The sequence below is a fragment of the Leptosomus discolor genome, chromosome 24 (genome assembly GCF_034619465.1).
Source record: "Leptosomus discolor isolate bLepDis1 chromosome 24, bLepDis1.hap2, whole genome shotgun sequence".
Classification (NCBI taxonomy): Eukaryota; Metazoa; Chordata; class Aves; order Leptosomiformes; family Leptosomidae; genus Leptosomus; species Leptosomus discolor.
Genome location: NC_141414.1, coordinates 5,465,836 through 5,493,343, shown reverse-complemented (window position 1 = coordinate 5,493,343; position 27,508 = coordinate 5,465,836). Strand labels below are relative to the sequence as shown.

The 27,508-nt window shown below is 43.7% G+C and overlaps 2 protein-coding genes across 8 annotated transcripts; both read left to right on the top strand.

Annotated features, from left to right (window-relative positions):
• The first annotated feature begins 1,466 nt into the window (after positions 1 to 1,466).
• On the top strand, positions 1,467 to 12,971 carry LOC147413775 (heterogeneous nuclear ribonucleoprotein M-like). The gene is made up of 3 exons (XM_086477313.1): positions 1,467 to 1,621; positions 5,904 to 6,073; positions 12,805 to 12,971. The coding sequence occupies exons 1-3, from the start codon at positions 1,482 to 1,484 to the stop codon at positions 12,867 to 12,869; spliced, it is 375 nt and encodes a 124-aa protein (XP_086333439.1). The 5' UTR covers positions 1,467 to 1,481; the 3' UTR covers positions 12,870 to 12,971.
• Positions 12,972 to 13,660: 689 nt separating this feature from the next.
• On the top strand, positions 13,661 to 27,229 carry LOC104344385 (heterogeneous nuclear ribonucleoprotein M). 7 transcript variants are annotated; one of them, XM_086477310.1, is made up of 13 exons: positions 13,661 to 13,714; positions 13,799 to 13,892; positions 16,359 to 16,556; positions 16,922 to 17,075; positions 18,166 to 18,215; positions 18,522 to 18,582; positions 20,584 to 20,685; positions 21,266 to 21,310; positions 21,726 to 21,833; positions 22,290 to 22,388; positions 25,080 to 25,861; positions 26,154 to 26,205; positions 26,796 to 27,229. In XM_086477310.1, exons 2-13 carry the CDS (start codon positions 13,815 to 13,817, stop codon positions 26,957 to 26,959), a joined length of 1,893 nt encoding a protein of 630 aa, XP_086333436.1. In that variant the 5' UTR covers positions 13,661 to 13,714; positions 13,799 to 13,814; the 3' UTR covers positions 26,960 to 27,229. The 7 variants fall into 7 exon arrangements, with proteins under 7 accessions (XP_086333436.1, XP_086333438.1, XP_009946806.2 ...); XM_009948504.2 differs by having other exon boundaries at positions 13,682 to 13,714; positions 21,726 to 21,800; XM_086477309.1 differs by having other exon boundaries at positions 13,682 to 13,714; positions 21,726 to 21,806.
• Positions 27,230 to 27,508: the final 279 nt, after the last annotated feature.

Below are 27,508 nucleotides of genomic sequence, written 5' to 3'. Positions count from 1 at the left end.
CAGCGCTGCAATAAAGAAGCGTCTGCTGAGCTGCAACGGTGCAGGTCGGTTTGTCGTGATGGCGACCTTTCGTCAACACCCCGGCCCCTCAGGACCTCCCTAGGCCCGTCTCAACGCCCGCTGCACGCACAGAAGCTGTCTGGAGGTACGAGGTGGGGTTTGGGATCGTGGAACAGGAGACCGCCAGCTCTGGAGACACAAAGGAGCCCTCGGCGCACAATCTGCCGAGCTCGGTGCAGGCTGACCCTGGGCAGGAACTGGGGATCGCTGGTGAAGCTTATGGGGGAAAAAAAGAGGGAATCAGTGAGGGCAACAGGTTGAGTGAAGCGATCCGTAGGGCAAGAGCGCTAATCCTGTCGAAGGCCCCTCAGCAGCAGCGTGCTACATAATCCTGATAGTCGTTACGTGTACTTGTTGACGAAAGGTTGCCATCACGACAAACCGACCTGCACCGTTGCAGCTCAGCAGACGCTTCTTTATTGCAGCGCTGGGAAGCACGGGGGGGTGGCTCCACCTGACGGGCTTCAAAACTACCTTAAAAAATTCAGCATTTTAAATCCTTTTTCTGCAAAGTCATGGTCTTTAACATATTTTAACATCAGCGTGCATGTTATGCCCGCTATTAATTTTGACATTTACAATGATCGGTCCACCTATTAACTAACCTCATTAATATTCCTATACTAATATAATCATGGGTTATCTTACTGATCAAGATCTCTGCTGTACAAATTCAGATGGGGAGGAGGTGAGGGTCTTCACCTTAACATTCCTTAGTTTCTCTGGTCTCATCACATAAGAAGACACGCCAAGAATGGGCACTTTCACTCCCTGTACCTGTCTCCCTGCCTCCCTGTTCTGTTCCGGACAATTTCACAATTAGCAGCAGCTTTAGCTTTGACCTTCTTCGTGAGGCAGCTGTTGTTTCTTCACCTAAGTGAGGTTTTATATACTTCTTACTACAATGTAAACTAGTATCATTAATACATAGCATTACTTATTCCTTAAGGCAATTAAGTCGTTCATTAAAAGCAATTAAGTTATCAATGAAAAGTAATTATCTATTCAAAATCCAAACTTGATTATAACATACTGGCAAGATCCCCGCAGTCACCTGGGGGTCTTCCGCGCTGGGGGCGGCCTCCCCGGAGCCGCGGCCTGCACCTACGGCGCAACCCTACGGCTCAAACCCAGCTCCACGCTGGGCCCGTCCGCAAACCGGGCTGAACCCGACCGGGGAAGAGCCGCACTGACAGGCCCTGAGGGAACAGCGTCCGCGGCGGGGACGGGGCACACGCGGCTCCCTCAGAGCGGGAACGGCCCCGCCGTCCCCTCAGGCCCCGAGGGCGACCATCGCTGCGCGGGAAGGGGAGCGCCGCAGTGCGCCTGCGCCGCGCCGCTGGGCGCCGTTGCGTCCCGGCGTGCCTCGCGCGCAGCCCGCGGGGCGGGCTCTGCTCACACAAAGGCGCAGCGCTGGGAAAATGGCGGCGACGGCGGCGGTAGCGGCGGCCACGGAAAGCGCCGGCGGCAAAATGGAGGAGCCGGCGGCGGCCGCGGCGACGGCGGCAGCTCCGCCAGCACCTAACGGGGCAGGCGCTGCTGGGGATGCGCCCCCCAAGAGGTAGGGTGGCCGCTGTGGGGCCGCGCTACGGCCTGGGCCTGCTGCGCCGCATGAGGCCTGCCCGCGCCGCGGGCCCGGCCTGAGTCGGGCCGAGGCGGGAGCGGGCCGGGGCCGCGGCCGCCGCCGCTGCGCGGGGTGGGGCTGTCCGGTGGGGCTGGGACTGGGGCCAGGGCCGCTAATGGGGCTAGGGCCGCTGTTGGCCTGGGGAAGCCGGGCGGGGCCTACCCGGCGCGGAGCGGAGGCTGGCGGGCGCGGAGCCGTTGCGGGAAGGCGCGTCCGGGAGTTCCCGCTGACTGAGGTCGGAGCGGGGAAGGAGCCGGTCTGTCGTCCTGGGAGCCCGGCGTACGACGGCCGGGGAGATCCTGGAGGCTTTTATTTATCCCGCTTAGGAAATGTTTCTGCTAGGCCTTAGTGGACACCTTGAAGCCTTCCCTAGATACAGGCTGTGCCAGCGGGGAGGATTTTAATGTTCTAAGTTAATTAGTTTTTGTTTTAACAATGGCAGGTTGTAATAGCTAAGCTCTTCTTGGGCAGTCATCTCCTACTGCTGCAGCGTTTGGAGCAAAGTGTGCTCCGTTTTGTGGTTGATGATTTAGGAACACGAGAGACAAATCTCTCGAGAACAAGAGCTTGAAGGTGATGCCAGGCACTAAGTAAAGGTTGTGTGTCTGATGTCAGTAGAACGTTTACAGAAATGTAAAAGAAATCTGCAGGGGTTACGATTTTAGGTCTGTAACTGTGGGGATAATGAGCAGCAAAAGCTTGAGCTGCTTGTCACTTTCCTGTGTTAATGCTAACCTCATTTTGGAAAACTTCCTAGTTAGCAAGGCTTTTTTTAATACCAAATCTGTGGAATAAAGAACACATTTTCTTCAGGTAGTTTTTGGCCCCAGGCCTTACATGTCGTGCAGATAAGAATCAGCATTTTGAACCTGATGTTCTGTGAGTAATGTTTCAGACTTGAGGCCAGATTTCTTTATCTGCTGTTCCTGAGGTGTGTTACATAGTTGTGTGTCAGTCAGGCCGCCGGCTGCTGCAGGCTGTGACGCCCAGGCATGTTGCGTGCCTGTAGCCTGGCCCAGAGCTGAAGATCTGAGTAAGAGAGGCCACCTCGATGGTCTGCAGTTAATCGGAGATGATACGGGTATGGTGAGGAGGTGGCGGTGTGTCTCAATTTGAAAAACCACTCTCGTTTGCCTCTGCTGCCAGAGTGTGGATTGTGCTTCACGTGACCAGGAAGGTAGTCGGCTTTCCAAGTGTCAATTTTTGGGGAAAATGTCCGAATCTATTTTTATTCCAACCCAAAATAGTTAAACTGTGCTTTTGGCAACAGCAAAAAAATAGAACTGACCTACGCAAACTCACTCTGCCTTCCTCCTGCCAGGCAGAAGCAGGCATGCCTGTTCAGGAGTGGAGGCAGTCCTGATCCCAGAGGGTGGGGTTCCCAGTGCCACCATGGCACGTAATGTGTTGGCCAGAGCTAGGGAGGCATCTTCCCAACATCTTTGCTCCTCCTCCTGTTGGTACTTGGAGGATGTTCATGTCTTGTCTTGGGTTCTGTTTACACCTTGAAGCTCGCTCTTGGCAACTGTAGCAGAGGTAATATGTAATCAGTGATTTGTCTTATATGAGGAGACGATTTGTTCCTGGAAGTATGAGATGTCTACTTTGTTCTGATTTTATTTTTTCCCCAGTCCCCCTTTGTATTTGGAGTTTCTCCAGAGAGCTTATCTTTTCATCTGGGTGCAATTCTATGTGCAATATCAAGCCCCGTGTAGCAAAGCTAACACGTCTCCAGTGACAATCCAGCGTTCATGTGAGCGTATTTCCAATGTCCTTGGTGGGGGAAGGGGGATCTCTCTATACTAGATTTTGATTCTCGCTGTGTTTAGTGAGTTCTGGTGCAGTTGTTGGGTTTAGGTGGCATGTTTAAGAACTCTTGCAGAGGAATGTGCATAATAGTCTGTTCCTTGGAGGAAATAAAAGCTTCCCTTTCAGTTCCTCCTTTACACACATCACAAACAGGAGAACTTTAGTCTTGATGAAGCGTTTCAGTTCTGTAGCCCAAGGAAAAATATCGGAGTAGATAAAATATCTTCTGAAAAGAATTAAATGCATTATTTTGTGTAGCTTTTGCATAACCCTTGGTGTAAGTGGATCAGTTACTCCCCTAAGTAATGATCCCTTATTGGGATGGGCAAAGCTGCTGTGGGATTTCATCTCCCTTGCCCTTCCAACTTGGCGATACTCACAGGCATGGTGTATTTTGGAGGTGATAGGAGGCTCATTCCTTCCCGCTGCCTAGAACTCCCTTAAAAGAAGCCCTAAATGCTCAGTTGTTTTCATACTTGGTAGCCACATCTCTTAAGTGATCTCTGTGGACCTGTGCCTGCCTGCTCTTGTGCTTTCGGACTGTGAAACCTGTGGAGGTGGTGTCTGAAATCCTGCAAAAGAAAAACTTTGCAGCTGAAGTAGTTTCCTTGACATTTCTTTTGACTTGGCTGGATTTTGTTGTGCTGAATATAAGGAATATATTCTCGGCTAATGCTTGTCTGTGATGGCAGGTGCTGTGGCTTGTCTGAATTCTTTAAAGGTCTATCAAAGCTTGAGGTATTTTTAAGCTGCCTTGGGAGCCTTAAATGCAGGATTGTAAAAAAAATGTCTGCATCGTACCGCATTACTTTGAAGCACATTATACAGCAGTTCAACCCAGGGGGAATGTAAATAGTTCCAGTTTGAGAAATAACCATAAAAAAAATGGGTGTAGCTTTTAAGACAAGCACTAAATTTTGTGTAATTTCTTCAGCCAAATAGACATTAAGGTATTAGAAGGATTGTCCTATTTTGAATCTATTTTTGGTTTTTAATTACTATATTACTCAAAGTTCTGTGAGGGAAAGTCTAAAACCTGCACTTTTTGGTGAAATAAATATTCTACATAACTAAAGAACACTTTTTTTTTTTATAGACCTCTTTTCTAGCATATTACTTGCATGCAGAACCTATGGCTGTTTTGACATGAAGCAATACATGATGGCCATACTTGGAGCCAAATTCTGTTTGCAGTTATGGCTCTGACCAGAAAGTACGATATTTTTGTGTGTTTGCTTGTGACATATCCTTGTGGCTGAAAAAGCGTAGCCTGCTGTGTAATAAAAATGGGGAACCCACTCCAATCTGAAACTTCCTAGACCTCTGCATACTTGTTTGTTTTGTTTTTTCCCCTGCAGGCTATTCTGTCTGTTGAGTGATTGAAAGGGGTCTAAAGGGACGGGCAGCGTTGGTGCACAAGTGTGTTCACATCAGAGCCAGAATTTCTGACATGGCTTGGACTTTGCAGGGCTGTGTAGGTGTTAAGTTGAGCAAAAGCTCAGCGTAGGTACACATAAGTTTTAGAAACTTTACCAGCTTTTTTTTGACTAATGTGTTCTTGTGAATTCTTTCTAAAGATGTATTGCTGCCTCTTCTCAACCAGCACAAAGTGAACAAGGACATTAATTGGATTGCTTAAGGAAATTGTGTCAGGCTGAGGGTGGAGGATTTTGTTCTCCTGTTTGTTTTTTTTAAATACAGTTATCCAGTGACATTTCTGTCCTGTTAAGGGCTGGTGGCCATCTAGGCTGGTTGAGAAGCGGTCTTCATTTATAATCTTTAAATTTTTGACCTGTTAGAGCTGGTATTCTGGAATAGGTAAAAGAACTCTTCAGTATGTTTGTTGGAACACACAGAGGCTTTGAAATTTGTGTTGTCCAAAACCTATATTAATTAGAGGAGAAAAAAAAGTGTTAGGTAAGAGTCATTGTGTGTTTAGTTAGCTGGAGGATTATTTTGTTAAAATTCTTCTGGTGTAAGACTGCAAATATGATGTATTTGTTGGACTTAAAGGTGCTTCAGTAGTATAGGGTGCTGAGGAGAAAAGAAATAGGGTGGATGCCTGGTCTGGAGCATCAGGAGGAGATGGAGTGAGGCTTGGTCGGCTTTAAAGAGATTCGGCTTGTGAAATCAAAAGCTTTGGTTACATTGAATAAATGTGGGAGAAAATAGCGGATCTTCGTGACGTAAGTGGGCTGCTGTTAGGAAAACTTTGTCACAACACGCTGTGCAGCGCTGGTCCGGCGCCTGCCAGCTGTGGTTGAAAGATGTACAGTTTTGCAAATAACATGAATGGATGAAACTTTGCAAGTTTTGATGTAGCTGTAACCAGTCGCGTTCCAGGAGGTGATATGACGTTGATCGAATGCCAGAGTAGTTAATGTGTGTGATTATCTTTCTTTGCTTGCAGTGAAGGTGAACGACCAAGCCAAAATGAAAAAAGAAAAGAGAAAAGTGTCAAAAGAGGAGGAAATCGCTTTGAGCCATATGCTAATCCTGCTAAAAGATACCGAGCTTTTATTACAAATATTCCGTTTGATGTGAAGTGGCAGTCTCTGAAAGACCTGGTCAAAGAGAAAGGTAATGTACAACTCAGGTGGCCAAGTGATGTCTGTCATCTTACTTGTGGCTGACTTTGTAAACTTAAGAGTTGAAGTTCTGGGTGGACGCAGTGTGTCATGCGTTTGTAAAACATCGTCTTGAAGCCTTTTTTGGGTGCTGCACAACATCTGCTCCCTGGCAGCCTTCCAGACGGGTAGTTCTTTTATAGGCATGTTGGCATCGAGCTAATAGTGCTTTCTCGGAGGTTTAAAAGAGTATTTTTTTTCTTGGGCGGGGGGGGGGGGGGGGGGAAATGAGGCTTTTCTCAGATTTTAGCCTTGACATGCAACAAAACTTTCTGAAGCGTTTTAATGTCTTTTGGGTAATAAGGGTAGTTATTTACTGCTGCTCTGGTGTGCGTATACATAGCTGTGTCCCTAAACGTCGCAGTGATTTGTGCTTAGATAAAGCTCTGTACTGCCATTGGTAGCAGTACAATGTATTTAAGGGTGACCTGCAAAAAAGAAAAACCAGGTTTGTGCTTTGGCATGTGCTGCAACGCAGTTAGGGCTTTGGAAATCATGTTTATGGTGTTTCCCCCTTCCTCACTTCTATTTAACTGTCCCATGTGAATGGGAGCTGCCTTAGTTTGTTGACCTTAGCATCTTCATCTCTTGAAGAAGATGAAGAAATTGAGCTGGCTACTCTCAGGTGGTGACAAGTCTAAATGTGGCGTTTTTTTTTCTTTAAGCTGATGCCCAACTTTCTGGTTTTCAAGTCACCTTGGAAATGGAGTGGAGTGGCAAGAAAATACTTGGCTTCTCCATCATTAAAATGTCTTAAAACAAGTTAAGAGTAACTAATACAACCATTCCTCTTGTGGGTCACTTCTAAAATACATAGCATCAGTCATAAATGTCTCGCAAAATAGTGGTCAGTGTTCACTTGTGTTTGAACTAGGTGAGGAATGGTAGTTAATGTGTTCACAAGGTGTGGCCTAATGAATAGGAAAACAAATTTCCAAAGGGTTTTAAAATGTTTGGCTTTGGAGGCAAAATGGAACTGAGTCTGCGTAACGAACTTCAGGACTGTAAGCCCTGGGGAATTTCCGTAATTGGGGACTGTGAAATGCTGATGCTTGAGATTCGGCGATGGTTTTCTGTCATGTGAAGAATTACAGTCTGAAAGACTGCCTTAACAGGCCCTCATTATGGATGGTCCCTTGCCTTAAACGATGCTTTCACTGTGCTACCCGAGATGCATTGGTTAACAGGAGCACCTGTATGTGTAGATGTCTAACTTTAAGTACTGTGTTGAATTCCGTTCCAAGTGTCTTGTGGTTTCTCTCCAGTTCACGTGGATGGAAAAGTCCGGTGTGAGATTGTTTCCTGCCTTGCTGTTCAGCTACTCATTCCAGCAGATACTCCTAGGGGAACAGTGAAACCTCTCCATTCTGTCTGCAGGGCTTGTCATGCTAAACACTGAGAAGCATTGTTCTTGGTTTTTGGGACTGCTTGTTAAAATACAACAGTTTAGATTTGCTGTGTAGTTGCGATTCGTTCTAATTAGTCACTGACTTCTACCAAATTGGTGCTCTCGTGCTGTGCTTGAACTTCCTCAATCGGTGCTTCTTGCTACAAGGCATAGTAGTTCCAAGAACCAGGAATGTGACCGTGGAAAAATCTAAACGTTAGAATTCTTGGTTTGTAAGCGTAAGAATTACAGGCCAAACGTTCAAGGTTTTGGGAGCACGTGGAACGGATCTGTACACAAAGGGTAAACGTAGGCGTTTCAGGGCTGCTCCATCGCTTGGCAGTCGTGAAGACTTAAGCTGTTAGCAGCGATGGCGTAGCAGGTTGCTGGACGTAGGAGGAGTTCACCTCAGTCGGCCGGTTTGCGTCAGTAAGTATGGTTTAGGAGACATGAGCTTGGAGGGCTGCTCATATTTCTGCAACCTGGTTTCTTCAGATGCGTACAGTCTTCTAAAGGTGACCTCTCTCTCAAGAGCAATGCCTTGGTTCAGTCATTTCAGTGTATTTGTTGGTGAAACTCAATTACAGGTATGCAGTATGACATCGTTACTAATGAAATGAAAAAAAAATGTTCTTGTTTGAAACTCCCTTGTATTGGCTGACAAACAAGGTTCTGCTAAACTGATGTAATCAGCATTGATAACTGGCAATTGGTGAATGGCTTCAGGAGAAGAATGAGGCAGCAGTTCTTCAGCACGGAAGTGGAATCTAAACGTGAACATGATGGAATGCTGAATAGCTGTCTGATCTGTCCCCCCAGCAAACGGCTCTGTCTTAGGGAGAGCAATGGTAATGCTCATGGCAGCTGGCATCAGTGAGGTGATACCATATGATAAAACAGAACTTGTATTTGAATTTGAGATATTTATTGATTCTTTAAACCTTTTTCCTGACGAGAGTGGCGTACAATACGAGGAGAAAGATTAGCTGTAAAATGAGGCAATAATTACGTTCTGCTCTGCTGCAAAGCTGGGAGCAGTTGCAGTCAAGGCCACGCTCGTGTCACATTCAGAGATTCCAGGACACCCCAGGGGCTGTTTGTATCGGCATGTTGTAGCCGCGTTTATTCACGGCAGCGTGGAGCAGGCACGCTTACCTCTTCGTGTCAAAACCTGGATGTGCGAACAGATGTGAGGAAAAGAAGCTACAAAGCCTTCCCAGCTTAAGCTTGCTGTGAAGAAGAGCGGCTGTTAAACTTCATGTGCTGCCTCCTTTCTTGCTCCATCTCCGGAAATTTTTGGAGCCTTTGTGGCCTCCTAAAGGTGTTACTTACGTGCTCTTGCTGTGGTTCTCCATGCCGTGGGTTATTGAGCACTTTTGGTGCTCCGGTACTAACAGCTGGTGCTGCAGGACCTGAAGACAGCTGATACCGGAGAGTCCTCTGGGTTTCGGTGCCCGAGATTCTGCTGCTGTGTGCTTGGAGACTGAAGTTGCAGGTGGGCGAAGAGAAAAGGATGAATAAGCCCCGTGGAAGTGCTGTTCCACATCTGACTTGTTTCCCCTTTACTTTCAGTAGATGTGGTAATGGCTTACTCTGTTTTCACTGACCTTAACAATCTTTTCAAGGAGGCACTGTCCTTCATCAGTGGCTGCAACGAGCTCTGTCACTCTCTTTCCTGCCTGGGCTCTTAAAGAGCTAAAATTACCCATTTTTTTTTTTTCTGGGTGTTCTCATGCAAAAGTGAGATTTCCCTTCCTCTACTGTAACAGAGTAGCTTGCAAACTCTTCTCTGTCTCCACTTTGGGAAGAATGTTTTTCTTCTCCCCTTTTAACTAAAGCTTTGTACATGTATAAAGTGTTTCTCTTCTCTGTCCTCAACCCAAGCTCCCCACGTAACTTTTTAGGGGTTGCCTGTCATGAGCCTTAAGCTGTAAAAGGAGGAGCTGTGACCAGTTCTGAATTGCCTCATGTTCAGAGTATTAAGCTTTTGTTGACAGGGTCCTCTTGAGTCAATCACAGTGCTTGTAATTCTTTACTTCAGAAGATGATGGGTCATCCATACAGCTTTGGTAATGTCTTGAGGGTCTTCCTTCTCTATTTAGTATTTACTTTTGACCGTGTAGGCCAAAGAAATAACTGTAATATAAAGCATTTACCCCTTTTTCAATTTCTATGCTTCTCTTCTTGCTGAGACTTGCTTCTCTGCACCTTTCAGGGCTTTCAGAGCAGATTAGCTTGTCACAAACTACTAAAATCACATTGACCAACTTCAGAATCTTCAAAGTTGACATCTACGTCTAAGCTTGTTATCCTGGTTACTTCCTAGATATGCCTTTAGGGCTGGGTGAATCCACCTGAGCCATGCCTCAAGTTGCCATATGGACATACTTGTCTGAGCTTCCTGAACAGTCATTGGAGAATATCTGAATTCTGGCAGACCAACCTGACTTGAACTTTTTCATTTTCTTGACAGTTAAACTTTGGGATGTGCATATAAAGCTTGGGGCGGGGGGAAATGACTGTAATGATAAGTAACACTGGAGATTCCTTTGGTTTGTGTTTCTAGTTACTGCAGGGATTTCTGCTTCAGTCTCTTGTTTTAGGAAATGCCGAGTTTCTGAAATTTCTCCAGTGTGAGGCTTAAAAAATAAATCAGCCTACTCCAAATTAAGTCTTAAAGACGTCATGGGGAACATGTTCCTTAATTGATCCTAAGCATTGACTTAGAGCTTGTATTTTCTGCAAGTTTTATCTCCCTTTGGAGGCTGGTCCGGTAATAAACTTGAGTTCTTCGAGCAACAGTCTCTTGTGCCTGAATGACATTTCTTCACTTGTGGATGTGGGATGTGTTTCCTGACCCAAGCCAGCTGTTCTCTTGCAGAAAGAAAATCCAGCTGGATCACGGTGCATTTCTTTTGCTCTCTGAAGCAGGGTTAGTACGTGCATATCTGCTGGTGGTACTTTTCCATGGCTTAATCGCCTAGGTGCTGTTGTAGGCTGCCCTGGTCTGCTGTTGCTGCTTTATCCCCCGTGCCTGATGTTCTTATATACTGTGGTTTGGCATCTAGAAAAAAGCCAAATAAAACGTGACCCAGCATAGGTTCTTAAAAAAAGTTTCCATCGTCAGCCTCAGACAATAATCTACTGGAAGAAGTGTCACGTTGAGTCGCTTTACATGTTTTTCGGGTGAAAAAAAGCATTTTTATTGCAGTTGTTCTGTACTCTGGACTTGGTGTCTTGGATACTGAGCTGTTACACTCTTTGTGTTGTTCCCTTCCCCCTGTTTTTTTCTTTTTTTTTTTTTAATTTGGCTATTCAGGAAGTTCACATGTCCTTTGAAGGGAAATAGCTACTTCAAGATGTACATTTAGTTTCTAATATAAGTGTCTATAAGGCTTGAATGTGAAGCACTGAGCAAAATTGGCACATACTAGATTTTTCCAAGCGACAAACAATTGCTGCTGTGATAGACTTCTGGAAGTTGTGGTTCAGAGGTCAGAGATTTGTTAAAAGAGTAAATGTTAAATCATATTTAATGTGTTATGTTCAAGCTTGGCAAACTTCTTTGGAAGTGTTTGTGTGGATCTGAAGTAAGAATCGTAGCTGAATTCGATTAGTGGTTGGGAGAGGAGAGCCCTCAGTCCAGGGGCTCAGTTGTGTTATTAGGAGCAAAGTCACAGACTTCTGGCCTCTGTGAAACGGAGCGGTTTTGGATTGTAGGTAATCTGGGAATTTGTTGTGTTCCTACCTAAATTGTTGAATCACACTTGCATTCTTGATCCAAGTTTGGTTGGACTCTGGCTGCTGCTCTTGAGATGGATGGCTTCAGAATGTCTTGGTAATGCTGAATATTTGGACTCTGTGCACGGCCACCATGTACCACCAAGGACTAGTCCAGGAGGGCTGTTTACAGTGCAGACCCTTTCCCTACACAGACTGAGGAAACAATGCACGTGTGCTACGTGATATCATACTGTTCAGATTATAGAATGAGATTAATTTTGTTAGGTTTTATTTCAAGAAATATTGTTTAGCTAGTGAAGCGACAGATGGTAATCGAACGCTCTGATCTGCCCTGTCCCTTTCAAAGGGACTCGCTTGTTGTCTCGGTCTCAAACACTACCCTCAAAACCACAAATGGATCAGAGTTAGTTTATTCTGTCTAGCAAACTGTGCTTTGGCTGGAATGCTGATACTGCTAAATTATAAAATAAGGAATGGAGATTAAAAAAAAAAGTAGTGATTTTGTTGATCATTCCTTTTCTCCCAGCTTTGAGAAGGACCTTTCAGGATGTATGTTTTACATAATGACACTAAGTGTCCTGTAAATGACTGGTCCTGTGGGAAGTCAGGCTGAACACCTCTTCCCCTTTCTATCCCTTGCTAAGAGGTAGACTCCTAAATGTGACACTCCAGGTTCTTGCTCGGAGTGTGCTACCAATATTCAGACCGAGTCGTGGTTTCCCACAAAGACCACTTTCCACTGTTCAGATAATACAACTTGGAGTCCTCCTGTCTTAAACTTAAAAGCTAGGACTTAAAAGACCAGAAAGGAAAAGCGAAAGATGTTTTCTTTGATTCTTCTGTATGCCAGTCACTTCAAAGGCAGCAGCCATTTCGGTAGTTGTATTCTGGCGGTACCTGAATTGGTTACGTGGTCATAAAAAGGCAATCCTAATCTTGTGAGGAAAGGTGCAGGTGTAGTTTTCCAGTGCCCTTTGCCTATTGCTGTAGCTGGTTTTGTCTTGAAAGCAAATATGGCACACTGCTTAATACTACTTATTGAAGCTGAAAAATGGACTTTATTGTGGCTTAAGAAAAGGCTAAAAACCTGCTGAAATACAGTCGGCAGACAGTGACCTCTTGGTCTCTTTGTTCGCTCTGTCTCCCTTTTTGGAAGTTTCTCTTTAAATCCAGAGAAAAGCAAATAACTGATCAAATTCTGGACGGTGGAGACAAGATTGCATACTATGTAAAGTGAAGGAAACTTGTTCATGCAGACTTTCCCATGGATTTGGATTGCCTCAAGTAATGAGTGGGTACTAATGATCAAGGAAACTGATACTGTGGAAATAGCTGGCTTTTGAAGTGGAGGAAAATCAAGAACATGTTTAACTGTTTTACGACTTTACTGCATACCTGTAATTGTCCAGTTTTGTGGTCTAGAGAATATGGAGTGTTTCTGGGCTTTCTTATAAGGCAGAGGCTCCATACACGGTTGTTGATTGTTCTAAATTCCCATTGTTTTCTTGGCTTTTCTCCCTTGGTATATGTGTCGTCTGGAATCTGATTTGTAGTTGGTGAGGTAACATACGTGGAGCTCTTAATGGACGCTGAAGGAAAGTCAAGGGTAAGTGTTTGAGAGATTTCTTCTGTGGATTTTCTACATGACAAATGTAACTGTATGGTGGCGTGGAACGAAACGGTTAAGTCAGGAAGGTAGAGAGTGTGTATGCTTAGTGGCTTAGGATTGCTCTAAAGCTGCTTTTGGGGCGGGGAGGAGGTGGGATGGGGCCTTGTAAACAGCGTTAGGGTGGTCTTCCACTGTGTTCAGTTGGCGTTGGCTGTTTGAATGATCCACGGACCCTAGCAGTATGTATAGTGGTACGGAATATTAATGTAATACTTGTGTTTTGGAAAACGTCACTGTAGTGGTTTGCTGAATTTGTAAGGCCAGTGTGCAAAAGCAGGTTCTGTAAACTACACTCTCTGTGCCAGTAAACAGAAGTCAATTCCTAAATGTAAATGTATATTGCCTTCATAGGTACTTAAGTCCTTTAGTCCAGCGACAGTATCTCACAGGGAGAAAAAATAGTAGGAGCACAGTTTATCGAAGGATATGGATTGAGGGTGAGAGAGTATGGCAAGGGTTTTGCTGTATGGCAGAGAAGAGCAGGTCACATGAAGCGTGTGGTATTTTTCTTGGAGAATCGGTACTTAGTTCTGTTTGTTACAACTTCCGAAACTACAGTTTAATCCTGTTAACGCATAAGAAATTATATCTTATGGAATTCAAGTATTGAAGGCTTTACTGGGTAAGATTTCATTTATTTTCGCTACTAGGGCTAACTAATGTGATTTGACTTTTTTTAAAAAAAAAAAAAAAGTTTTTTTGTGTGTGTCGTGCTTTTACTGACTTTATTTCTTCTTTCTTCCCTCTTCTCCTCCCTGTTACTCGCCTGTGAAATCATCTCATCAGGGATGCGCGTAAGTTCGCTTACGAATTTATATCAAGAAATAAGGAAACTTAAAAAAATAAGCAATGTTCTTAGATGTCTTGTATCCCCACAGTGTTGTTGAATTCAAGATGGAAGAAAGCATGAAAAAGGCTGCAGAGGTTTTGAACAAGCATAGTCTTGGTGGAAGACCATTGAAAGTGAAAGAAGTAAGACGTGCATCTGTTCTTTCAGTATGTTGAATTTGAAGGTGAAGGGGTAGTTCTTAGTCAAGATTTATGGCTGACTCCTTTGCAGATGATGATTGACAAAAGGCAGGATTCACCAAATAGGATTAAAAAAAGACAGTCAACCTTTTCTTACCATCAGCGTGTACTGATGAACTTGAGTTTGAACGTGATTATCGAGACAAAACTTGATTTGAAGAGTAGGTGCTGGTGGTCACAATGCAGGACTCGGACGAAGCAAGAGTTTGGCTCTAACTGCAGGTATACTTTCTTGGTTAGTGATTTGAAAGAAGAAACCTGCATAAGTATTGTTTGTTCTTGACTGCCTGCCCTTTTAATTCTGCATCATAGTGGATGTATTCTACAAACAATCCCGTAGAATAAGCTCGTATCTGAAATACTTCAAGGATCTATTTCTATTTTAATGGCTTTGCTGTTGTCAACCAGTATGACGTGCTCAACTGTACCAGGAGTTAATTCTTAACCATTGACAAGTTTAAAGTTTTATTCCAGCAGTTTGGAACCTGTAGCTGCATTGAAGGTTCAGTTGAACAGAAGTGAAAAGGGACTTACTTCAGTGTTAGCATTGACTCTTGGCCTTAGGGTGTGAGAGCTGCGTTCCTGGCTAAGCAGGCTTCCTGTTGGGTTGTGCCCTGCCCACGTACTGGTGGGGGGAAAGATGTCTGCGTGAGTATGAGAGAACTTCTGCTGGTCTGCCCTTAGCAACCCGCTTCTTGCTGTAGTCTGAGAGCGCTTGGGAAGAAGGATGGGGACAGCAAGTGGCAGCACTTCTCAGATCTGGCAGATTTTGTACGTAGAGTAATGAATTCTGGGGGCAGCAGCCTGCGTCTGGGCACGAGCCATCTTCTGGCGCTGTTGACCTCTCACTACTCTTAAAGGAAAGGAGGTGAAACGAGAAGTTAGAAAAGCGTAGTTGCACCTGGAAGTCTTCAAGCATTGACTTCTTTAAGGGAAGGCAAAGCTGTTGAGAGCGGGCCGTGTCTGGGCAGTTTTCCTGTTAATGATACACCGTTAGTACTGGAAGTCGGGTTGCCCTTTGGTATCTGTCCTTGAGAAGAGGTGGTTGTAATTTGCCCAGCTCTTCATGTTGTCATACTCGAATGTTTCTGCCTGTGTGACACAGACGTACAGAAACGATCCTGGAAATCAGTGAAGAAGTGTTTTACCAGTATTGGGGACTTTAACAACATTTACCCCAGCCAAGTGCCCCAGTCTGACTGGGTGGAATGAATTAAGTTGCTGGGGATGACCATTAGCATAGGTTTTGCCAGCTGTCTGGTACGTACCTCTCCGTGGTGGCTGTCTCACTGCTGAGGAGCATGAAGGCCTTCAAGTGACATAACAAAAATTCGGTGACAGACTAGATAAAGCTCTTTGCCTGATCAGAAGGCTTTAGTTTGTGTGACAGCCACTCCTGGCTTTCTATTGGAGCTCATCTGGTTTTAAACAATACCTGATTTTTAACAGTGAAATAGGAAACTTAAATTGAGAAGTGACTTGTATTCACTTTAATGTGTTCTCCACCTCAGACTGCTATGATTTTCTGTAGCTGAAATAATCATGTGAAAGTTATCCTTTCTCCTGTTTTCAAAACGTGCTATTTTTTAGTCCTAAAATTCGGATCAAGATTAAAATTAACTCAAATAGCTTTTGTTTTTAAAACATCTGTATTTCTGGCTAATTAACTATATTTGACATTTCACTTTCTTCAGCAGTCTCGCAGTGCTGGTGCGACATTTCCAACCTAAGTAACATAAGTTCACCTTGTATTGTGAAGGTATTTACCTTCACTTTCAGTATAAAGTGAAGTGACAATAATTAATCTTATTTCCTTCCTTGAATTCTTCATCCTATGCTTAATGTCCTATCCTAGCATGTCCTAAAATTGTAAGATTATGTAGTAACAGGGGGATACATTAAAAGGTTTTTATTTTGGGTCAGAAAGCCAGTGTGGGGTGGGGAGGAAAAGGCATTGCCCAGACCAATCTTCTTGGTCTTGGAATTTTACACACTGTATCTTGGCTTGTAAAGAAGCCCAAGTGCGAGGGAAACGAATTTGAAGATGCCAAGAGTTAGTGGGCATTTGCCTTCCAAAACCTCTCCAATACCATTCTGGGTTTATTAGTCTTTGGAACGGATGTAAGGGTGAAGTTTATTGTTGGGTGAGGGATGGATGTATTGTTTATTGTTGGTATTGAATAATAGATAAACACTTTCAGAATGGGAGGAAATGCATGACTGGGAATAAGTTACTGGGTGCTGGTGTATTGGTTAAAAGAAAATAAATTAGTGGATGGCAGTGATATGCGAGGTAGCTGGCTGGAGGTCTGTAGGCAGCAGATAGCCCTGTATAAAGTCATGCCACTAAATCCTCGTGCGTTTAGTGGAGTACAGAGGGAGCTGAGGATGTTGTGTCTGTTTTTGCAGGATCCTGATGGTGAGCATGCCAGGAGAGCAATGCAGAAGGTCATGGCAGCAGCTGGTGGAATGGGTATTGGTCCAGGCCCGGGCGGCCCCGGCATGATCAATATCCCGCCTAGTATACTCAACAATCCCAACATACCCAATGAGATCATTCATGCCTTGCAGGCAGGGAGGCTTGGAAGCACTGTCTTTGTTGCAAATGTAAGTGCTGTGTAATCCGGGAACAGAATATCTGGGTCTTAATGGAGTTAGATCTAATGAATTGGAAGAAAAGCCTTAGACTTGCGGCTCTGTTCCAGTAAAACTGCGTAGCAGCTTATTCTGTGGCTAGTCTTGTTGACTCTCTGTGGTAATGAAGCTGTAGATTAAGATGTATCCTATAGGTTTCTGTTAATTTGTGTTTTTGAACAAAGCCAAGAACGTTGCATTAAGCTCTGTAGCATCCTTTATACTATTTAAATTTTATCCTGTCTCTGTGAAGACTCTGTTTCTTAAGATTGCTGAAGCACTGAAGCTGTTTTTTGACTGAAATCTTTCTCATAATTCCAATATCACTTGTCTTCCAGTTGGATTACAAGGTTGGCTGGAAGAAACTGAAAGAAGTGTTCAGCATGGCTGGTGTGGTGGTTCGGGCAGACATACTAGAAGATAAAGATGGCAAAAGTCGTGGGATCGGCACTGTCACTTTCGAGCAAGCTATAGAGGCTGTTCAGGCTATATGTATCCTTGGGGAGTAGCGGTGGTAAATAGCAGGCAAATAACTTGGTAAACAAAGCAGGGTGAAAATACAGACTGTAGTATTATGAGTGAGGGTGTTGCCATGTCACAGAAAGCCAGGCCATTGCAATGGTGGAAAACGTAAGGAAAACTGGAAAAGAGAAAAAAGTCCGTCTTGAAAGGATTGTTGCTGTTTGCTCAGAATCAGTAACAGAGGGGCTTCTCTTTCCCATGTGGATATTTGTATTTCTAGCCCAAACAGTAAATTTCTGTCGCTAGCTTGTAGCTAGCATTAAAATGCCATTTCTGAGAAAAGATTTGTCTTAAATTCCTGCGATGGGGGTAAAGGAGGAATACACCAGCTCCATTTGCAGTGTAAGACAGCTTCACCTAGTGTGTGCCTCTGTTCCTGTATCCTTACGCTGTGCAAGCGATAGTTTGCTACACAGCCATCTACCAAAAGCCCAAACTGAGTAACAACGAAGTACAGGTACTGCTGTGTGCGTGATCTCAGCTTGTGACTGTGGTATGGGAAGGAAGAAGGTATCTCCTTCTTTCCCTTCCCAATGCTTCTCGTTCTGTTCAAATGTTAATTCCATTCTGTGTGTGCACGTAGTAAAGTAAGTTAAGCCTTGGGGGAGCAAGAATCATACGAATTTCACATGATTCACTAGTATAGCGTATTTCAAAGTTTGGCTGTTTGTTGATTTGGAAGTATTGAGAACTTTTGCATGTTTTCTCCTGTTTTAAATGGCTTAAGTTACTGATGAAACATTTAAACCCCTAGGCTGGTTTGGAGTCACATCTTGAGTGATCTCTTAATGAACTTAATCTTAACTAGAAGGGTATCTTTAACTCGTGTTTTAATTTTAAAAAGTCATCCTCTGCATATTCAGTTATTTGGACTTCCAAGCTTTTTAGTTTTTGAGGAGGCAGAAGGATTTTTGATAGCTGGGAACAATAGCTTAAGAAGTGACCTGGAGAGGTGGTGTGGTTTTCTGACTGGGTTTTTGCACTCTGCATCAGATAGTGCGTAAAGCTTTGAGACTGTGTGGTTCTAGCACTTGAACGGTGATCCTTAATGAAACAACAGCGATGTTCAATGGGCAGCTGCTGTTCGACAGACCGATGCATGTAAAGATGGTGAGTACGTTCAAATTCTTGCTGCTTTTTGACCTGGTGATTGTGCTCGTGATTTTGGATGACGTGTGGTTTCAAGGTTGGGTTGAAATACGGGTGGGAAACGTGTGACTTGCCTAATTTCTAGTGGTGTTAACTCACGCCATCGGGGAAGGTTAATTCTGATTATTTTGCTAAAAGACAATTACAAATACAGTAAAGATTGCTTTAGCGTTAAGTTTCTGTGGTTTAATTAAAACAAAAAAAAAAAAGGGCAAGAAATAGTTTCTTACTTTTCTCACAAACTTTAATGTGTTGAATCATGTTTAGGACGAACGAGCCTTTCCCAAAGGAGACTTCTTTCCACCAGAGCGACCGCAACAACTTCCTCGTAAGTCTCTCCTGCATGGCTGAACATGTTCCGTTTTATTTTGCTGCTCAGCAACTGGGCCTCATCTGAACCCCAGTAAGACTCTGGTTCAAACTCTGGAAAGCTGGGATCCAGATGGCCTGAATAATGTCAAAGGGGGAAATAGTAAAGAAGAAGAGCTGCTCAGTCTTGTATCTTTTTTTCTTTTTTTTTTGATACTACTTTCAGCTCAGAGCTAGAAGCTTGTCTTAAAACAGTATCCCATTCATCTTCTCAAGGCTTCCAAATCTCTCAATGGCAGTTCAAAGACCCCGATGCCTTGTAAAATTGCTGTTAATAGTGGGTTTTAATGGAGACTAATTAATCAGTCAGTAGGGAAAAGTGTGCCTCCTTTTCTGCCATGGTATTCTGGGTACCTAATAATTGAAAGGGCTGAATTGAGGACCTGAGAATCTTCTGGGCCTTCAGGTTTCTAAAGGGGATCTTACCAAGGTATATAAATATCTAACGGGAGGGTATAAAGAAGAGGGAGCCAGGCTCTTCTCAGCGGTGCCCAGTGACAAGGCAAGAGGCAATAAGCCTAAACTGAAACACAGGAGGCTCCATCGGAATATAAGGAAACATTCCCATGATGGTGACCGAGTCCTGGAACAAGAGGTTGCCCAGGGAGCCCGTGGAGTCTGTGTCCTTGGAGATACTCAGAAGCTGTGTGGATGCCATCCTGGGTAACCGGCTCTAGGTGACCCTGCTTGAGCCAGCGGGGTTGGAGCAGATGGCCTTCAGAGGTCCCTTCCAACCTCAGCCGTGCTGCGATAAGATACTGGAAATATGGAACAGGAGGAGTCTGGGGTGGAAGGGAAGAGCTAGAGGCGGGAGAACACGGGCTTGATTTGCTTAAAACCAGCAAAAATGTAAAGCGTGGCTGTTAATGTAATTCTGTTAATTCAGCCAACTGCTGTTTTCTCAGGCATGGGAACCAAATGTCTTGTGTGCTGCTAACTTGCACAATTTTAGTGATCATCAGTCGATCCATCTGTTAATTACTTCGGTTTTCTGTGTCTCTCTCAAAGCCTTATTCAGCAGCACTATCATTGATGGGGTTTATTGCCGCCTTGACTTTCTGTAATGGTATCCCTCTTTTTCAAGAGAGAGTAACGGGGTTCTGATTTTATTATCTTGGCATAAAACTCAACCGATACCAATGGAAGCCTGTTTCTTGACCTTTATTGGGGTGGAGATGGGGTACCTTGTGGTGTTTTAAAACAAGATTCAATGCTTCTGCGTTTATTATGCTGAGCTGTAAATGAGGAGGTCCTCTTCTCATAGGCAGAGAATGCTGTTAAGCTGTTGTTTGATTCAAGAGCAAGCAGAGAGCTCTTTCTTCTTGATTAACTATAAGGAAAATACAAGAGCTTTTTCTTCTTTCTTTGGACTGGGGAATCCTGAATTCATTTGGGTACAGGAAGATTCAAAATTATGGCTGGGAATGATATATTTTGTTTGCTCAGTGAAGAGGCTGGCTGTGTGCTCTGAATTCTATAGGTGGCTATCATAATGACAGGTTGAACTTTGGTTAAATTCTTACCCACATGGGAAGAACTTTGGCAAAGGTGGAAATAAGCCATTTGTCAATCAAGGGTAATACTGTGCAAAGGTTAGAAGATCTTTATACTAAATTGCCCACTCTATTCTCCTTAGATTGAGGAGTTGCACAAAACAAGCAGTGTTCTAGCCAGTTATTTTTCAGGAGTCAGCTTAAAACCAACCAAACAAGCAAGTTTTCTCAATAGTAAGATGGAAAATGGATGACGAGGAAAAAAATATTTGAGAGAGGTTTTTAGCTATATTTCAAGACACATCTACTCTGGATTTACTATACACTTTCATGCTTTAAGTACACACCCCAAAGTGGGAACACAGCAAGCTTTTTGGAGAATGGAATTCAACTACTTAAGAATAAAACTTGCTGTTTTGTCAAACTATGGAAAGAAGGCTTTTTTGATATCTGAATATTTTCTTCAGATGGTCTTGGTGGTATTGGCATGGGATTAGGACCTGGAGGTCAACCTATTGATGCAAATCATTTAAACAAAGGCATGGGAATGGGCAACATGGGACCTGGAGGTAAGAAGATTACTCCTATGCTTTTGTTTCATGAGAGCTTTAAGCTGTGTAGAAGGTAGTTAGCTCTGTTTTGCCTACACAAAAAGTTGAAGTGTATTAGGAGTGTTAAAGCCAGATGAGTTTTTGTTGAGCTAAGTAATGAGCTTGATAATGGAAACTTGAATTTAACCAACTGCTCCATTTTTTTTTTTCACTGTGGTCAAGGCACAGCTCTCATTTTCTGACTCTTGAGCATGAGCAGCAGACACTGCAAATATACATTAAACTTTTAAAACCATCTGTCACTTTTAACATTTATTAGTGGGCTTGCAAATCTTTGTTTAGGAAATGTTGAAATAGCACAAGTTTTAAAGAGCCACCTAAAAAGTAGCACACATTCAGCTTTCAATTTACAAAATGCCTATGGGTTTTTCCCCTTTGCTGCTTTGTTTTCTGAGGAGGAATGTTGCAATTACTCAGAGTTATCACATGTAAGCAAACAGTGGGCATGTTGTATGGTCTCTGTTTCTACAGCCAGTTTAATGGCTGAACTTTTGTGGAATTAATATCTGCTATATAAAGCTTTCTCTTTTATTTTGAGGAATGGGAATGGAAGGCATGGGCTTTGGAATGAATAAAATGGGAGGTAAGCTGTGTGTTTGTGTGTGTTTTTTTTGACATGTCTATAGCTTGGGCTTTCTGAAAGTCGTGTAAACTTAGCTATATATGTCTAGCAGGCATTTGTGTTCTTTGAAATTGTCGCTGGTTTAGTATTAACTTGTTCCTTTTTCAGTATTAATAAAACTGCTGTAGGTGTATGGGGAAGGGTTAATACCTCAGATAAAACATGAGCAATGTTTTTGTCACGTGGCTTGTTAAAACTGCCGTTGGTTTAGGAGATACGGTGTGACCAAATCCTGACCAAACTTTGTTTTGTGAATCTATGATGCAGAACTGTCTTGGTGCCCGTGGAAATGTTCTGTCAAAGCAGCTGGTGTGGGTGAGGTGGTGTTCAGTTGAAATGCATTGCTAAAGAATCCCTGAAAAATACTTTCTTTTAGGAATGGAAGGTCCCTTTGGTGCCATGGAGAATATAGGTCGCTTCCCAGCTGGCATGAATATGGGCAGAATGAGCGGTAGGCGTGAGTGCTCTTCATATCCATCTTCTGGTTTGTGTTCTCTGGACGGGTAATACTGGCGAAACTCGGTCATTTTCCTCGTTTCAGCTTTTATTGGAAAAACTTACAGCTTACAGCTGCGGTGGTGTCCACAGTCACTCATGGCCTCTGAGCTGCAGAAAGCAAGTGATTCGTTGAGGTTGTTTTGAAGGACTAGTTTAGAAAAGAGATAAACCGTGCTCTGTGTTCACCAGAAGGGCTTCTCCAGAGCCAAGCGGCTGCCTCAAGTATGTTTGTCCGTGTTGAGATGAGTCCTGCTTTTTGTTGATTTTTTTTTTGTTTGGTTTTTTTTTTTTTTTTTGGTCTCAAAAAGACGTGATAAAATAGTCACGAGAACTGAATAAAAAACTTGCCTTGCAGTTAATCTTTTAAAAACACTAGTATTAAAGCGTTCTCTCGGGAGTCATTTAGACACCCTGAAGAACATATCAAACTTAACCTTTTCAGAGATGGATCGTGCCATGGGGGGAGGATTTGAAAGAGAATTTGGAAGAAATGAAATGGGAATGTCTCGTAGTTTTGGAGAGACCTTGGAGAGAGGAATAGGTAAGTACACTAAGCTAAATACTACTTGTACTGTACATAAAAACCGTGCGTGTTTTGTGACAGCAAAACAGACAGTATTTTATTTATATATATTTGCTGTAATAGTTTGGTTTTGATCAAACCCCTAAGAGTTGTACAGGAGACAGAAGGATACACTAGTAGTGATCTGTGGGGCTGTGTAATGGAATTTCAGATGCAACAGAAAACCTTCTGACAGTCTTAATACTCTGCCTCGTGTCTTGAAACTTCATGCCAAGCTTCTGTATGTGTGCCTGGCAAAGAGGAAGGTTCTGAAATGACCCAGTCCTGTCACTAAAATGCAGTCTGTGGCCTAGACAGTGAGGAGGAAAAATATGGCGACACCTTAATTCGCTTCCCTTCCTCCCAGACATTTTGGGACTCTGGTATAGACTTGCATGTCAGGTGATTGAAGCGAACACCTTACTGTGCAACTCCTGCAGCGCTAAAATTGGTGTTCTTCTGTTGGGCTCTCCTTTTGAACCCCAGTGGGAAAAGGAAGACCAATAACTTGGTGTAAAATATGACTTGAACAGAGCAAGGATAGCGCCGTGCTGTCCTGTCTGTAGCAGCTTTGCGATGGCAAAAGGTATTAATCATGCTTTGGGGAAGGATTCAGCAGTTGAGCGTTCTTAATGCCTTCTGTGAGCATCTGTTCCCTGTGAGTACAGCTCGATTCAGCCAGTTCCTGAGGTTGCTCTGTTATTGCTGTGCTCTGTTAATTTGGTATCAAATTCATTTTTAAAGGAAGTGAAAGGCAGTACGCTGTTGCTGATGCAACTCACATGAGTCTTTATAAAATTGGGTCTTGTATGCAAGGAAAGGTGATCTTTTTTTATATGTCATTAAAAAAAAAAAAAAGACAAATATCCTTACTTTAAAATTAAGGTTGCAAAGCAAATGCAGCCTTCAAAAACCTCAAAGCACTTAAAGCAGCAATTCAGTTATGGTAACTTACTGCTTTATATATCTCATAATGCAAAAAAAAATGGTTTTGAGGGATATACTCTTTAAATAGATAAGTGATATTATGCATTAAAACACTTCTGAAAACAGATTACTGGAAGACTAGGAAAAAAATATTTCTAGCCTGTCAGCAGCTGTCCATTTTTCAAATGCTTCTCGTCGGATACTGAAGTATTTTTTTCAGTGAAAACAAAGTCCTGCTCCTTCCCACTGTCTGTGTAACATTTAGCTTCCTAGCGAGTTGCCCAGTGACTCTGGAAATAACTGAACTATTTCAGAAGAACTGAAAACTGCACGATTTTTGAAACAAAGCTGTTCCCAAATATCTCAAAGTAGGCAGACCTCTCCCCTTCCAAATTTACGGAATTAATTTTATTTACTTAATGACCAAATCACAACATTTAATAACCAAGAGTTGGCTCTGCCTGCCTGCACAGGATTAGCCCTTTTCTGGGAGACTCTAAAAACAAATGCACAACGCTACTGTCTTTCAGTTGAAGAAATACTAAATGTTTATTGCTGTTGTTTCTTCATTTAACAAAAAAAAAAAAAGGCCAACTTGCACGAGTACAAATGTCACGTAACCCCAAACCATTCTGTGCCATTTAGGGTACTACTGAAGCTCAAAATAGTGAAATAGGATGAGTGCTGTTTGTAAATGTGGCTGCTTCAGTTTTCTTGAGCATAGGCTCATCTTAGGGTTACATATATTTTTTTTTTTCCCATTACATATATGTACATAATCTAAGGATGCACTTTCTTCAAGGCTTTTTTCCCCTCAAGCAGGAATCAAACTCAACATGAGTGTGTTTTTTGCAGTGCTAAACTGGATTTGGTAGATGAGCTAAGATCCTTTGTACAATAGCAAAATGGCCTAAACTGCAGGGGAGTGATCCTTTTACTGCAGGAACGTGAAGACTCTGTAGCAGAGTCAGGACAGCTCAGTTGAGGGATATTTTTTTTTGTAGCAGATGCAGAAACCTTGTGTTTTATGGCCCAGGCAACCTTTTTATGTTCCTTCCCACATTAAAAGGCCACGCATGCTTTGTGACTCTACAATGGCCGTTCTGCTGTGGTTCTTGCGTGGCATTTGCTTTCTTTTTCTTGGAGTTAGGGCGATAAGAGGACTCTTAGGTTTGGGCTTTTCTTGTAAAAGCCTCTCCCTGACTTGGCAGAAGCGATCTTTGAGTTGCGTGGCAAGGATGATGTGATTTCCTTCATCTTCCAGGCCATCTGTATTTGAACTGTAATTTCGGTTACTCAATTGCTGCTGTTACTGTGTAATCCCCAGCGTGCTGCACGGGGCAGCTAGGATTATATTTGAAATACTGCTTTTGCCACTGATCTTCTCTGAGGCTTGCGTGTGCCTTCAACATTTTCTCCTTTGGGTTTGGTGTTTTTTTTTTTTTTTTGGAAGGTGTTCTTTGTGCGTACAGAAGTTGAGCTCCTTAGCAAAGGGATAAACTCTTCTCCAGCCCAACTATAGTCTGTGGTGCGTGTTGTAGTCGTGACGGTCTGTGTCATCAACAGCGCTACTCTTCTTACTATCTGAAGTAAAACTTTGCTCACGTTCTGCAGCCAGAGAGCACGCAGCGTGCAGTCACTTTTCTGAATGACGATGAAGCGTAGAGCGTTTCGGCAGCGTGAGCGGGCGTTAGGGTGTCTTGTCCCTGTGTGATCACTGATATTCTGTGTGTTGTGTTCCAGGTGGTGGAAATGCCAGCATTCCTGGGATTGAGAGGATGGCACCTGGCATTGATCGTATGGGCTCGGGAATAGAAAGAATACCTTCTGGGATGGGGCATGGGATGGAGAGAGTAGGCTCCGAAATAGACAGGATGGGTCTCGTTTTGGATCGCATGAGCTCCAACGTGGAGCGAATGGGTTCAGGAATTGACCGCATGGCCCCTCTGGGCATCGATCACATCGCTCCGAACATTGAGAGGATGGGCCCAGCTATTGAGAGGATGGGTTCTGGCATAGAGAGGATGGGCTCTGGCATAGGCTTTGGTATCGAGAGGATGGGCGCTGCCATCGACCGCGTCGGCACCACGATGGACAGAATGGGATCAGGCGTAGAACGGATGGGTTCCGGCATGGATAGGATGGGTATAGGCATGGAGCGTATGGTCCCTGCTGGAATGGGAACTGGAATGGGTCAGGTGATAGAGAGGATGCCAGCTGGTTTGGATCGCATAGGTGCCACTCCTATGGAGAGAATAGGGATAGAGCGTATGGGTGCTGCTAGCATGGAGAGGATGGGCTTGGAGCGCATCGGAGCCACTAACATGGAAAGAATGGGTCCTGCTATGGGACAGGGCATGGGAGCAGGCATAGATCGCATGGGACTTGCAATGGGAAGCAATTTTGAAAGAACAATGGACATGGAACGTGGAAACTTTGCAGGCAATTTTGCAGGCTCCCTTGGAGGAACTGGAGGACCTGCAGCTGGGGTGGCCAGAAAAGCCTGTCAGATATTTGTGAGAAATGTGAGTAGCCTTCTTCTTACCTCTCCTTCCCAGATCGTGAAATTAATTGGTACTGACATGTTGATCTCATCCGTGCTCGGTGACTTCAGTCAGAAATGCTGCCAAAGGTGGAGTTAGGTAGGCTCTGGTGAGGTGAAGCCATTTCCTGAACAGGAGAAGAGCGCTCTGCGTCTCTAAATGAAGATGCTGAACAATGGCTGGCCCAGGATGGAAAACGTGTTTTGAAGAGCTGGCAGTGCTTGCAAGTTGTTCACCAGGTCCTCAGTAACGGTCTGCTCTTCTCTTTTCACAGCTGCCTTTTGATTTTACATGGAAAATGCTGAAAGATAAATTTAATGAATGTGGTAAGTTACTTTATCACTGGTAATTACTCTGAGAATTGAATATGAATTAAACTAACTGCTGGCGCTCTCTGTCCCTGACAGTAGTATTTTAATTAAAATTTCACTCAGACTTAACGTTGATCAGATCTTAATGCTGACAAGTGAAAGTTCGGAATTCAGCCACAGGCTGAGGTGTGCTGCTCAGCTCGAGGGAGCCTTTTCGTGGCAGCAGTTGCCGTGCCCAGACCTTGCTCCCCCATATCTTGTGCCGCTTGTCCGACGGCAAAACCACATCCCGGCCTCACCGGTTGGGATGTGGAGTGTGTGCGGCCAAGTGTGACGGGGCTTGTTAGCTTGTGCTTTGCTCCATCCATCATCATCATCATCTGCTGCTGCTGCTGCTGCTGCTCCTTGGGTGGGAGTGGAGAGAATTGATCTCTCGGGCTGAGAATGCTGCTCTACAGCACTGACTTGGTGAAGTTGCCCGGCAGCTTCGAGGGGCAAAGTAACGGTGGTTGCTTCTGAAGGTGCACTTTGTGGTGTAAGGTGGTTTGGTAGGGCGTGACGTGGTACCGCCGGGTTAAACAAGGCCCTTCTCTTTTCTTTCCAAGGTCACGTGCTCTATGCTGATATCAAGATGGAGAATGGGAAGTCGAAAGGATGTGGGGTGGTTAGATTTGAGTCCCCAGAAGTAGCCGAGCGAGCCTGCCGTATGATGAATGGGATACAGCTTCGTGGGAGGGAGATCGATGTGCGAATTGATAGAAATGCTTAAGTAGTCGCTTTTTTAACACTGATACCAGATTTTTGAATTTGTATTTTTTCTTGTTAACCATTTTAATTTGACTGGATGTAAAGGTGTTAAAACAATTCAGTTGCTTTCTGGAGTAATTTTAATTACTTTTTTAACAAATGGATTTCCATTTTACTGTTTTTTGCATTGAAACTGCAATGTGCACAATCTTTTTTTGTAGTTGTGGCATCTTGTTGACATTACAGATGTAAACAGTATGACTTTGATAATAAATGCAAGTTAAAGATTTCAGTCACAGCATCTGTTCCTGGCAGCACATCCTATGCTTGCAAAAATATCTGTAAACTGAGCTCAGTAAACTAGACTTTGTATTCTCTTGTGAAGTGTCAAGAAAGAATGTTCCTCTTGGTTGTCAGTTTATGACAGTACGAATCGGTCTTTAAAATGATGCATTTGCACGTTCACGGTACCGTTTGAATGGCTTCAGGGTGCAGGGGACTGCCCGTTCATCCTGTAGTCAGACCTGATCGATGACTGCTCTTGGCAAAAGGCTGGCAGCTGAGTATTTCT

What these genes read in the sequence shown, in the direction of transcription:
- LOC147413775 (XM_086477313.1), top strand. Translation starts at nt 1,482, where the DNA reads ATGGCGGCGACGGCGGCGGTAGCGGCGGCCACGGAAAGCGCCGGCGGC. An exon ending in GGGGATGCGCCCCCCAAGAG is followed by an intron (nt 1,622 to 5,903) that starts GTAGGGTGGCCG and finishes CTTTGCTTGCAG; the next exon opens with TGAAGGTGAACGACCAAGCC. An exon ending in AGACCTGGTCAAAGAGAAAG is followed by an intron (nt 6,074 to 12,804) that starts GTAATGTACAAC and finishes TCTGATTTGTAG; the next exon opens with TTGGTGAGGTAACATACGTG.
- LOC104344385 (XM_086477310.1), top strand. Translation starts at nt 13,815, where the DNA reads ATGGAAGAAAGCATGAAAAAGGCTGCAGAGGTTTTGAACAAGCATAGT. An exon ending in AGAGGCTGTTCAGGCTATAT is followed by an intron (nt 17,076 to 18,165) that starts GTATCCTTGGGG and finishes ATGAAACAACAG; the next exon opens with CGATGTTCAATGGGCAGCTG. An exon ending in TGGAATGAATAAAATGGGAG is followed by an intron (nt 21,311 to 21,725) that starts GTAAGCTGTGTG and finishes ACTTTCTTTTAG; the next exon opens with GAATGGAAGGTCCCTTTGGT.